Source organism: Anser anser (assembly GCF_964211835.1).
Source record: "Anser anser genome assembly, chromosome: 10".
NCBI classification, from domain to species: Eukaryota; Metazoa; Chordata; class Aves; order Anseriformes; family Anatidae; genus Anser; species Anser anser.
The window spans coordinates 6,911,994-6,925,404 of record NC_139730.1 but is presented as its reverse complement, the minus strand read 5'-3'; the positions used below and the strand labels follow the sequence as shown (position 1 = coordinate 6,925,404).

At 43.7% G+C, this 13,411-nt stretch overlaps 1 protein-coding gene across 2 annotated transcripts in view; it reads left to right on the top strand.

Moving 5' to 3' along the window:
• Positions 1 to 2,613: 2,613 nt before the first annotated feature.
• The window catches only part of SLCO3A1 (solute carrier organic anion transporter family member 3A1), a 143,351-nt gene continuing 132,553 nt past the window's right edge, over positions 2,614 to 13,411 (top strand). The window contains exon 1 of one of the 2 annotated variants that reach the window (XM_083850424.1): positions 2,614 to 2,699. Coding sequence is in view for 1 of the 2 variants with exons in the window: in XM_083850423.1 (XP_083706549.1) it covers positions 13,010 to 13,201 (192 nt within the window). In the remaining variant the exon portion in view is untranslated. Of the gene's footprint in view, positions 2,700 to 12,190; positions 13,202 to 13,411 lie in introns of those variants that run through there. The other variant, XM_083850423.1, reaches the window with a different exon arrangement.

The window sequence follows — 13,411 nt, the reverse complement described above, 5'->3', positions numbered from 1 at the left end:
GAGAGGGATCAATATTTCTTCATCCTGATTTTGTCATTTGCTAGCTTTCCTGGTAATTTTTGACGACTTTCACCTTTCCAAACGGTCCCTTCTTTCTACAAACATTACCACCCATCCAAAGCATTTCTCAGATATTACAGGAGCTGTATCAGCAGCCCCCAGCAGAGGTTGGCACGTAGAGCACAAGTTGCCTTAAAACACTTAAACACAGTTGACCCCAAATCGCAAAGTCTGTGAGCTCAGGAAGAACCTGTGATTTATGGTGAGGTCCTCCCTGCTGTGAAGGGTTAACTTGAACCTTGCCTGCTACTCGAGCTCCCAGGCTGACCCTCAGTGAAAATTAATAGCTTGTATCTATTTAATATTCCTTCCCAGTGCATTGCCAGATCGTTTCATCTGTATGTAAATGGATCAGTGGTTTTCATCGTCAGTTGTTTCCTCATTCCTCTTTTGGTTTTTACTAATCCTTTCCTGTTTGCAGGTGTTATTTAAATCATGAAAGAAAGTCTTTTGTTCATTGTTTTTATTTTTATTTCACCAAAGTCCTATCAAGTTGGAGGTAAAGGACTCGTGCCATTTCAGGAAATCTACGTTGTTTTGCTCCAGTTAAAAAAGGGGTTCTCATCTATAGATTTTATAGGTTACATTGCAGACACGGCAGCATCATTTGCAGCTAACCAAACTGTGCCAGTTAGGCCCAGATTTCCTAACCACACGGATCAGTATTATTTGTCATGCAAGGCGCTGGTTTAAAACTGATGCATCTGTTACAATCATTGATGCTCAAGATGGAAAAGATCCATAGGGAGGCTTTCAGCTTTCCATTTAGTGCTAAAGCGGAACTGAACTCTATCAGATGTATTATTATTGTCATTATTATTTAATATCCCCCTCTGCCTCTGCTGTGTGCTCGCCACTTAATGGAAAACATGAGTACAGACCCTGTCTCGGATTGCTTGCCATCCAAGTGACAGACTAGACGTCCAAGTGACGATAAAACAAATATCACAAAGACAAGGGCCAGGATCCTCCTGGCAGGGCTGTAAAGGTGGACACAGCAATTTTGGGATTGGTTTTGCTCTTGAAGTGTAAATGCAGTGGTACAGTTGTGAGTTTTTAAGGATGGCATGACAATTCATGGATTCGAGGAGTGTATTTGAGCACTAAAACTTTATTAGCATTAACACCAAAACATGATAAAAAGAAAGAAATTTAATGAAATATTTTGACGATGCTTAGTAACAGAGATGACTGACCACTAAACTTGCTGCTACAAATTCCCTCTTTGAGGAGTGACTTCAAATGCTCCGCAAGCATTGGGCACTATCTTGCCCTCGTGCCACCTCCAGCTTGAAGCCTGTCCTTGTACAGTTTCTGCATGACTTACATGTTCGGCTTCCAAAAATATGAGCATGGCAGCCAAGGCTGGGACCTGCATGTCTTTAGGGATGCACTTTATTTGTTGCACTTCAGTGTGCGGGTTAAAGAACTGCAGAGATACCGAGTTTCCAAGAAAACCTCACGTACATTAACCTTGGGCAAAGGCAGGGGACATCCTTCGTGCTGCCAGGGGACCATTGGAGCTCAATGACGGTCACATTCACCACCCAGATGAGCTGTTCTCAGAAAAGCGTGTCTTGAAGTTGTTCAGATCTTAATGAGTCATCTATGAACTATCAAATATTTCACATTCTATATGGAAATTTTGACTGCCCTAAGTGCCACCATGGCTGGGGTGGCTGCAAATATTGTAAATAATCTCCTCAGTTTAATGAGTTACCAAAGGAGCAAAGGCTCGTCTACCAGGTAATGAGTCACAGCCTCACTTCGTTGTCGATCAGCTGAGACACCTGATTTACTGCGAGGGCTACCTGCACCAAAACTAATCAGAGGCTATCGAGGAAACCCAAACAGATCCAACCCACCACAATTTAATCTCCCCACAAATAAAATGTACTCATAAATCAGGTCAAGCAAGTAAATGTGCCCCTCTAATGCTGCTATTAGGAAAAATAAAACCACAAAAAGCTCAGTAGGATGTGAAAACCATTATGGTTTCCCTGGGTAATGTCAGCAGTATTACACTAATTCATAATACACAGGGAGCTATAAGATACTTTCTGCCCTTACAGCTGGCTAATTAGTCAAGACAGGAAAAGCAATTTGACAAAAATGTTGATGTCTCAGTTTCCATTTTAAAGCTTAGAATGGATATGTTTTTACATTTTTCATTGAATTTCTCAGATAAACACAGAGGAAAAGATAGATAAAAGGTATGAAAATCAACATCATAGTTTTTATTTACCGAAAGAATAATTGTGACAGAAAATCTAGTAAACAAAATATACTGCTTTCAGTAAAAAAAAAAAAAATCACAAAATGTTTCACACAAATATGCACATTTATTATGGGGAAAGCATCTCTCACTAAAAACAACAGTAAGGAAAATATGATGTAAATACTTTGATCAGATCAGGTAATGAGCTATTCTGGCAAACTGCAGCATTAGTTCATTGGCGGTCTATTCAGCTTGATCAAGAAAAAGCATGTTGATGTAATTGAATGACTGCAGTGAAAATCCGTGAATGATCGTTACCATACCGTATGGTGCAGGTGGTAAATGAATATCTACAAAGAGAAGAGTGGAGACAGACTTTGAACTTGGGAGAGTGGGACCTCTGGAACTTCGATCCCAACAGGTCAGTTCAGCACTGCTGCAATTTATGTAAGGCAACAAACTTGAATATTATGAAAGCTGATTTTTTATTTTATTTATTTGTTTGTTTGTGAAAAGAGCTTGATTCTCCTCCTCTTAGCAGAAGTACAACTTCACTGCGCTGTTTCAGAACTGCAATTTTTCTTTGGTTTTAAGACAGGAAAGAATCGAGAATCTTCTGCTTGGGAAAAGACTAATGATATATATCCACATGGAGGAAGTTGTACAAGAAAGTTTGTTGATGTTATTTATTGTCTTAAGATGTTGTACTCTATTTTGCCTCAGTGTGATGCACGCAGACTATTAATAATAGTAACCGATTGCATTTAGGACAAAAATTGTAGGAAATAATTTATAACAAAATCTGCATTCAAAGCTGTCTCTCAGCTTCCACATACTGGTCATAAATCATTGAAGAGACGTTTATGATTGATTTACAGTGAGATTTTTACATTATCATAGATATATATGTTGCCTTCCGTACAACTGTCCTTCATCCATAATTATGCAGCCAAACATATCCTCAGTAATCGATAGTCAGGATGTTTTCAGAAAAAGAGACTTTGAATGCCAGAAAGGAAGCCAAGATACAGCTGTGAAGGTTGATACTGGATGATGTTCACAAGTGGATGTCATTACTCATGTATCTCCTGTGCAGACCAGAAGAAGAAATTAGGGAGCTGGGGTTAGCAATGGGACATAATTCTTACTCTTGTGGTGATGATAATGGTTGTGGTGGCTTTATGACATCAAATGCTACTAAACTCAGGGAAATATCTCTGAAAACAGTTTTTCAAGACTATTTATTTCACTAGATTAGGCCCTGACAGTGAATTTCTTAAGCGCATATGGTCTCCCCTGGGAAAATAAAAAATTTTAGTGGGGGAGTATGTCCAAACTCTTGATGCCCCATCTTTAGTATTAGAAGCTGGTTTCTTAGTCTAGAAGGGAGGGAAATTTAAATGAGTAGGGAGAGATCAACTATCTTTTCATTCATTTGAACTAGCCGTGCCATTCTCTGCCATGCTTCCCCTCAGCATTAGCAGAATGTCATTCTTTGCTTGCGGACAACTCTTCATGCTCTGCAAATGCAGGAGAGAGAAACTGTGGCTCTTTTTAAATGGAAACTAATTGCTGAGTGCTCACCTGCAGGTCATACTACCTACACAGCAAACATTCATGCTGGAGCTTTCAGGGCATTTTCTGTAACCCAATTATTTTCTTCTTAAAATGTCAATGAAAAGTGGAGCAGGAAAATAGTTTTGATAAGAATCTGTCAGACTTTCCTCTTCTTGTTGTTGCTCTTCATTTTGCTCCATTTTCTCCATGTTCATTAAATGCTCTAGAATTGGATTCAGATGGGGCTGTGTTTGAGAAGCATCAAGATAATAGGCTTGCAAATCTCCTTTAGCAAAACCCTCCTCTCATATCCTGCTTTTCTGCTGAGGGGTCGGTCACAGGAGATCTGTTCTGTTACAGCATCCAAAACTGTGGGCTCAGTTGCTTACTGTAAAGCGATAGGAATTGGCCATTTTTTTCCCCAATTGGCCTTGCTTATTTAAAGGTCAAGTAGAGAACTCTTTGCTGCCTTATTGAGGTGCTATCAAATGACTTGTTTTAATTCTTTGACCTTTCCTTGCATTGCCCTGTTTTTTTATTGGAGGTCAGTGCAGTTCTCTTTATCTTCCACTGACTTATCCGAGTTCCACTGAGGTCAACAACTCCCGTCTCCTCTGCATTCCTCAGTCCTGCATTTTTATCATTACTTCAGAGAGATTAGACTCCTCCATAGCAAATGCTTTAAGGGTCCTTCATAAGAGGAATTTCCTGCAGCTAAGGCCTTAAAGACAAAAAAAGCTGCAGCAGGACTACGAGGGTCCTTGGCTGCCTACAGTTCCCCAAGAAATGAGCAGCACGGTTCGCAGCCTATTGTAATGCCTTCACTAAAGGTTGTCTCGCACTTAGTTCAAGTGTTTACGCCAGATGACCGTTGCTTTAAATGCCACTTACTATACTCCAACATTATTTATTACAACAGGGTGTTATAGACACTTCAGTCTCACGTGTTTTCACAGACCCAAAGGAATTTAGGGATTTTGCTACCTCTCAAAGTTGAAGCAATAAAGCACAGTGAGGACCAATCACCGTTCTCCAGAATGAAATAAGTAACGTTACAAAGATTATCTAACTCCTTTCCTGGGGTCTCTACTTGCTCCCGTTAGGCTGTGTATGAACCTCTTGAGGACCAAAGGCTGTCAAGAGTGCTGGAAGTCAACTACTACAAGCTCTTAGAGCAGAGTATGAGACACAAGGAAAACATTTATTTTTGGCAAAAATACTCACTATATTCTCACATTGCTGCCAGTTTTCGAAGGCACATCATAGCTTATTAAGGTAAACCCACAAGATTACTATTCAGCTCAGGGATATGTAATCAGCCAAAAAGATGGTGACTGACCTTATGGTGCCCGAACGTGTTGGTATGGCTAAGGTGACAAAAGGGTGTTCTTTTACATCAAGTTAGCTCAACTGAAATTACATAAGTATATAAGGTAACATCCAACAACACTGCTAGCTGCTGCTAAGAAGAAGCTGTTGAACTGAACTTGTATTATGCATCAGTGATGGGGCAAGAGAATCCAGTCCTGGCCAAAAAAACCTAAAAGTTGGCCTATGGGAGCTGTTTTCCTTAGGAGAAGCTGGTGTGCAACAGCACAACAGGCACTGTTAATGCACCTCCTCCTCCTTCTGCCTGTACTGCTCCTACTTTGTGTTTGCTAATTGTCTTGGTTCTTTCATGGACAGCGAGGGCACTTTTTAAAATTATCTGCTTTATATTTAGCTTAAAACTGTCCCATGAAGATCATACCTTAGCTTGCCAGAATATCGCCCACAGTGGTACATGGCAGGTCTTTCACCTGCAGCTGCAACGTGTATTACAGACTCTAGTACTACAAACTCACTGCAAAAGTCACACGAGAGAGTCACTTCCAAGGGGAAGATCCAGGCTAATCCAGCAAAGCCCTAAGACAGGTTGCTACCAGGTCAGAAATTTTGATAAAATCTACTCTGCAAATAGATACACCAGTAATTTCAATAAACTCAGGGACTAGTGTCATAGGACAGATTCATGCTGCACATAACATCCAGAGAACAAAATATGACTGTGCTGAGTAAAGGAAGCATGAATGGCAGATTGAAAGCATTCATGCAAAAGTTCAAGATCCGCAGAGAATATCATCGTGGACAGTAAATAAAAGGCTCGACAGGAAGTCAGGCTGTGCACACAGGGCTAGATTTCAAGATGCTATTGAGTATCTCTGTAAATAATTTCTTTATTAAATAGCCAATGTGATTTAGAAGTATTGGGTATTCAAATTATTATCTAGCAAGGAGATAGCTGTTGAGTGTCTGGTTAGAACCCTAGGTGCTTTCAAAGCGCTTACAGCCCCCATGGTCCAAAACACATTGAAAACTTGCCTATAAACTTCTGCTGCATTTTGCTATTACATGAAGTTACTTATGAGGTAGAAAGTGGTTGTTGAAAGGGGGCGAAGGGGGTGAGGGGAGGAAAAAAAAAGAAAAGAAAAACAAAGTAAAGGGCCACAATGTAATCCCAGGGATGAACTTTGGGCTGACACACTAAGACTGATGCTCAGAGCTGGGCAGAAGTACCGTGTATCACCAGCAACTGTGACTGTGTCAGAGCTTGGTGTGACTTCCTACACAAAAGATGGCACCATCACTTCTTGTACCACCCCGCCACCTGGAAGACAAATTCTTACTGACTCCAGGGAACATTGCCTTCTGCTGCATCATCAGCCACGGATGAGTCTGGCCAAGAACATTTTCCGGAGTGTGACAGTGGCAGGAAAGCAGAATATTTGTAATAAGTTGTTCCTGCCATTGGGATCTTAGTTGTTTCATAAATACACAACAATTTGTAAAATACAAACAGATAATAATTCCCACTCCCATACACCCTCCCCCCCCCCCCTTTTTTTTGACTGACTAAATAGAATTATCTCCTAGAGTTAGAACTTTAACGTCTCATCCTTACAATAAAGAAATTAAATATTTTTCTTGTGTACCACCTTATAGTTTGGACAATCACTTCCTTATGAGATGCTAATTAACAGTCAGGAAAGTGGTAGTCTATTGTCCAGTAATTTGCTTTTCAATTTCTGATTCTGCAAATTAACTTTCCTACTAAATGAGGCGTCGGGCTGATGTCAATATTTGCAGGTACTCCACAATTATACTGTGCTTGCTAAATCACGTTGCTTTAATTCAAAAGTCACTCTGATTCCCATTTAGACCATGATCCTGCTGGGTGCTTAGTTTCCCTGTAAAAGCGTCTCATGCCCTCAGGTCTCATGGAGTCAATGGTATTAGAGATTACTCAGCTCCCTTCAGATTTGAGTCTCATTTATTTGGGAAAACCATAATTAGAGGTTAGGAGCCAGGTTTATGCAGTGTAGATTGTAGACAAGTCATCCAATTCTTGAATTTATGAATCTTTTTTTTTTTTTAACTGTTTTCATAGTAGGAGATTTCAAGGTGAACCAACACCTCTTGTTAAAATAATGTCTTAATTTTCTGCAATTTTTAGTCTCACTAAGGTGTTCTCCAGCTTTTCATCAGCTGGGGGAAAGGAACGGCTATCTAATCAGCTTGTCTGAAGGAAATGCCTTTTTAATGAGTCCAAGTCTCCAGCAGGACTCAAAATAGCAAGGCAGTAAAGTCAGAAGTGTTTATAGAAAGAAATTGCATTAAAACTGCTGGCATCGTGGTATCTTGGAAATGATGACTGCTGATCCATCTACATGCCGTACCAATCTCACCCCTCCCTTCTGCTGTGTACACACTTGGCTGATGTGCATACTCATACTCCCCTTCTACATTGGTAGATCATCAAAATCCTCTCCTGTCACCTCCCTCCCGTGCCAGCTGACCCACAAGATTTTGCACCAGAGAATTACGATTTCAAAGAAATCCCAAGGAAAAGCCTCTTGTCTGGCATCTTGGGGTTTCTTATTTATTTGTGTGTTCTTCCTTGCTCTTTGAACATATCTGAAGTTATTCCTCATTTCCTTTACATCCAAGCCTCCGCTCAGACAAGGCAGGAGTGCTGATACAGTGCTGAGGAGTCACGATTTATGCTACATGCAAATCCATTTTGGCAGCACCGGAGTTTTCTTTTCATCCAAATAGCTTAAAGCAAATGAAAATTGGCCTTAACATGGCTGTACAGTCCCAGAGAGAAACCCAGATGGGTGTAGTTTGAGAGTGATATCCGAGACAGCTGTGTCTGACTTTAACTTCACAGGCATGATTTTGAATAAAGCAGAACGCAGACCTCTCAGGAACGTTATTTTCCAGCACCTTATGTTGCGCTATGACCTCCTAGCAGCCAGGTGGTAGCATCTACTCTGCCAGATGAAAGGGCAGAACAAGCATCAAGCCAGCAGACTGCCACAGGCGTGCCCCGAAGGTGGCTCTCCAGATTATATTCCTCTGTAGCTCTCACAATTACGCCAAATTAACAGTGATTTGCAACTAGCTTGGCACCCGGGACCACAGGGCAGGAGAGGAGCCCTAATATTGCACTGTACAAACACCTGTCATAAAACCATAGCTGCAGGGAAGGGTGAGGGTTTAGACACTTGGGTGAGTATCAAACTCTAATAACAGCTCCCAGTGTACAGCAGTGTCAAGGAGAGCAACGAAATAGTCGCCCTGCAGAAAATGCTCAGAGCCCTGCAATGAGCAACTTTGGCAAATAAATAAAAGTAAAATAAAATAATATTTAGGGTTGCAGCACTGCTTTTGTTGATTTTTTTTTAATTCACACCACAGGACTGATGTGTGTCCTATGAGACCACTGTCTTCTCTTAGCACCGCTCCTTGCTCTTCTGTGCTGCATCCTCAGCAAGAACAGGTACAATGGGTGCCCATTGCTGCTCCAGTGTGGTTGAACTGGCTGAGGCACTCATTAACTCCCTGGACTGTAAAATACGTCTGGAGGGTTTGGGAATATGGCTCTAATGACGATTGTAGAGATGCCTAATGTCGGAGATGTCTGCCTTGGCACATCTCACAAAAGAGGTTTCCACCAGCTCTACTTAAGGAAAGTCACTACTCTCCTGTTCTTCCTCCTGTTACCAACACTGCTTGATGGTTACGTTTGGATTTTCTTTCTAAGTGTGCACTTCTGCTCCTTGAGGTGTGGGATTTTAGTTAAGTGCTTCACTAAGGCCATCATTCCTCATAGCTCTTCTCTCGTGCTAGTCATGAACCCCATAAACCATAGGTAGTGATTCTAGATATAGATGAAAGAAGTTACACCTGCCTTGTATCAAAACACATGACTAAATAGCTAAATTTCATTAAGATTAACCATAAACGGGAAGGGGAAAAAAAATAAAACAAAAAAAATGTCTTAAGAAGGTGATAGATCAAGAAAACTTCAGCTGCTAAGGTTACCCAAAGGTGAAAGTTGACACAAACCCACAGGTACTCAACATGGAGATGTCCAGCAGGCAAGATATAGCAAGAATGTCTCAGGGGAACCAACTCTGTTAAGTCTGTAGTGTTCATCCTTATCTATGACAGCACATTGCCTCCCAGCTATTCAAGTGTTTATGAAAATCTGACAGGATGACTGCAAGAAATTTAATTTAAATTATCAAGAGGGGTGGGGAGGAGTTGTTAATGCTTGCTTTGGTCAGGGAAATAGCTGAGAATTGTGTTGACAAAACTATTGAGCCCTAAGGAAAAGGGACTATTCTAGTTACAAAGTCCTTTCTGTGCTAATGATAATCCATGAACATTAGCATTCCACACATTAGTAATTAAAGCTGGGTCAATTTAGACCAGAAAAACTGTTTGGGTATAACAATAATTAACTATTAAATCCAAACAGTTCACTTGTCCATCCCTAAAGCACTTGACTGAGATCCCTCAGGAATGCAGTACGTTAAAAGTTCACGGGAGGCAAGCTTAGGTCTACTGAGGTACTTGGCTGGAGACACAAGACCTCCATTCTTTCTTCCAGCAGAGCAATACAGGAGGATTTTTTTTCTAAAGAAGATAAGTGGAAGTGCACAAAATAAAGAAGAGAGAAAAAATCCAGGCATTCTGTCTCCTCTGGACGGCAATTTAACTGATAATTGTATTCTGCTGCAATAAACTAACTAACCAGATGTTTCAGATAATTAGTATTAAAGTTAGATTTTTATAGCAGCTGTTTTCTTTCTGACAGGCAAGCAGTATATCTGCTTCCTGGACAAACTCCTACAACAGGATGTCTAAGACATGACCGTGATGCGTGATGGCACTTGCATATATATGTGCATATATATATTCAAGAGTTTTAAATCATCTAGCTTGAATAGTGGTAAGTGTGGTAGCATGTGTGGGAGCTCAGATGGGTCACCAGATACACATTTGGTGGGTTACACGTGTGTTTTCAGAGCTTTGCTGCCATTAGCACATAACCTAGCACAGGCTGGCTCTGCCTCCAAAAGCTGACTGGCGAGACCAGCAAATTCCAAAACTTTATTTTTGCAGGGAATTGCAAGACTTATCCTGCCATAATTCTAAATCTTCAAGTGTTTTAAAAGACGCTGTTCTATTTTCACCCATTAAGAAGTCCGTTAGATTATCTATCGTGTTTATAACGCGCTATAAAATCCATCTGCAGCAAAGCATCTGTCTAGCTATGTTAATTGAATTAGTCTCCGAATCTCTCTATCTAGAGATAGACCTTTCTAGCCTTCTAACATCAGAATTTTTATAGTAGTGGTCCCTAAACAAACAGGAAGGAGATGAGCAATTTTCTAATCCAAAGAGAATTCATGAAAATGTTTTTGTTTTTCATTTTTCTTTTGGTGGAAGAATCAGTTTTTCTTGATGGAAAACAGCCACCTTATGAATTGGCAGAAACATGTGATGAGCCCAGTTTTCATGACCTCATGCAAAAACCTTGGCATCTGAGGCCTCAGGTAGCATTTGATGTGTATCTCGTGAGGTGCTCCGTGTCTGAAAGACCGATACGCACCTCATTAAAACCATGACCACTCAGCTACCAGACTGTTCTCCTCACTAATTGTTTGGTGCTGTTGCCTTGGGCCATCAAGTGTTGGAGACCATTGCCCTGGGACAGACAGCTGTATTGACACCCACTGTGACCCAGAGGTGCTAGAGAACTTGCAAAGAGCTGAAGTTCACCACGCAAGGGAGATGTTGGCAGCTAATGAGCAAAGGGCAACAGCTGAGCATGCCAGGTCTCTCGTGTCTATCAGGCAATGGCTTGCAGTTCCGGCCTTGGGTAAAGGTTCATCAACTCAGGCAGAGACTGCTCAACATTAATTTTTCAGCATCATATTTATTGAAAGTACTCCTATAAAAGAACAGCAAGATAAAAAATCCCACAAACAATGACAGCACTTTGGAAAAAGAAACTCAAAAGGGGTGCTGGGTGAAAAGTAAGTTCCTTTATAACGTTATTTCTTTTGACTTCCCAGTGTGACTGGTGCTGTGCTGTGAGAAATTAGGATGTTCTTAACTTCCATTTTCACAGGCTTCTTCCTAAGTATTTAGGAGTTTTGAAGACTACATCATCCTTGAAAATGCAATTTAGGATCTAAATCATGTTGTTACTTCTGAAAAATGTAACCTGTGTTTCCACAGAAAGCTGTTCTTCTGAAAGACCACTGGCATACCAGTACTGAGTGGTTCAATACCACTTAGCTGGGAGTTGAATAACACAAAAATATGTGGCAGCAGCCCCCCATGTACAGCCAGAAATGAACTGGAAATGTGTGCTTGAAGAGCAAAGCAGATCAGGTTTTGCCGGTACGCCAAGAAGGAATGCGATCTGTAATAGTAGAAGTGATGATTAGTGGTTTTTAAAATAAGATATCTCTTGAAATTAGAACTCAAGGTGGGGGTGACAACAAAAGCCATCATCAGAATGACACACAGCTATGGACACAAAGCACAGGCCTCAGATCAAACGCTTGTCCACACGGAAGCGGTGCTGCAACACAGGACATCTACCCAACTCTGTTGGCGAGGCCCTTCCTTGAGAACTGTGTGCTGTTTGGGGTGCCACAATATTATAAGGACATAAAACTCTTAGAGAGTGACCAAAGGAGGGCTACAAGTATGGTGAAGGGCCTAGCGGGCAAGATACATGAGATGTGGCTGAAGTCACTGGCTTTTTTCAGCCCAGAGAAGAGGAGACTGAGGGTAGGCCTCATGGCGGCCTGCAGCTTCCTCATGAGGGGGAAGCACTGATCTCTTCTCTCTGGTGAACAATGATAGGATGGTATAGAGCTGCGACAGGAGGGTCAGGCTGGGTGATAGGAAAAGGTTCTTCACAAAGGGGCTGGTAGGGCTCTGGAACTGGCTCTCCAGGGTGGTGTGCACAGCATCCAGCCTGGCAGAGTTTGGAAAACCCTCTCAGACATAGTCAGATTTTTGGGTGGTCCTGCGTGGAGCAAGGAGCTCCCTGGAGGTCTTCCAGAAAATGCCCGAATGTAGAGCTTAGTGACATGGTTTAACGTTGGACCTGGCAGTGCTAGGTTAAAGGCTGGACGATCTTAGAGGTCTTTTCCAACCTAAATGATTTTATGATTCTATCCTTGTGGGTCCCTTCTAAATCGGGATATTCTATGAATCTACTGCTATTTATTTTTTCCAACATGCGATATTTATAGTGCCTCCCTCCACCCCTTAGCAGAACACGAAACTAGGACTTCCAAGCCGGGGCAGCCAGGAGGAAGACGAGGGCCGGGCCTCTCGGGGGGCACCTCGCCCTCACCCCGCGTCTGGAACTTCCAGCCCGGGTCTGGGGGAGCCTCCCGGGCTGCCTGCACCCACAGCCCGGCCCCAAACCGCCGCGGCCCCCGGGGCCGCGTTGGGGCACGGCGGGGGAGGCCGGCGGGAGGCGGAGCGGCCCCGTCCCGGCGCTGGGCTCCGCGGAGCCGCCGCCAAGCCCCGTGGAGGCTCCGCCAGCCCCGTGCTTCTTTCCTCCGCCCCTCGGCGGCGGGGGCGCGGATCCGGCGGAGAGAGGGAGCGCGGCAGGGCGAGGGGAGGAGAGAAGCGAGGAGGAGGAGGAGGAGGAGGAGGAGGCGGCGAGCTGGCCATGGCAGCAGCCCGCGGGCGCAGAGGCAGCCGCCGCGGGCTGCTGCTGCTGCTGTGAGCGGCACCCCGAGGAGGAGGAGGAGGAAGGCTCGGAGCAGCCTCGGGGCCCGCCATCCCGCGGCGGCGGCGGTGCCCGGGAGGATGCCGGGGAAGCGGGGCTCGGCGGGCGGCGGCGGCGGCGGAGGTGGAGGCGGCGGCAGCGAGCTCCCGGGGGCCGGGGCGCCGCGGCAGCGGAGGCGGCGGAGGAAGGTGTCCTGCTTCTCCAGCATCCAGCTCTTCCTCGTGTCCGAGTGCGCCCTGATGCTGGCCCAGGGCACCGTCGGAGCCTACCTGGTGAGTGCCGGCTCCCCCCCTGCGGGGAAGTTGCCGTGAGCCCAGGGCAGCTCCCCCCGGGGAGGGGGGGCAGCGCACCCAGGCGCGTTTTTCCAGCAGCCTTTTTTTTTTTTTTTTTTTTTTCCCCCGGCTTAAATGACTCAGCACCGCCGAGGGGTTCCCCGCCTGCCGCCCCTCTCGGTGTGCGGCTGGAACTTGTGCTGCTCGCCG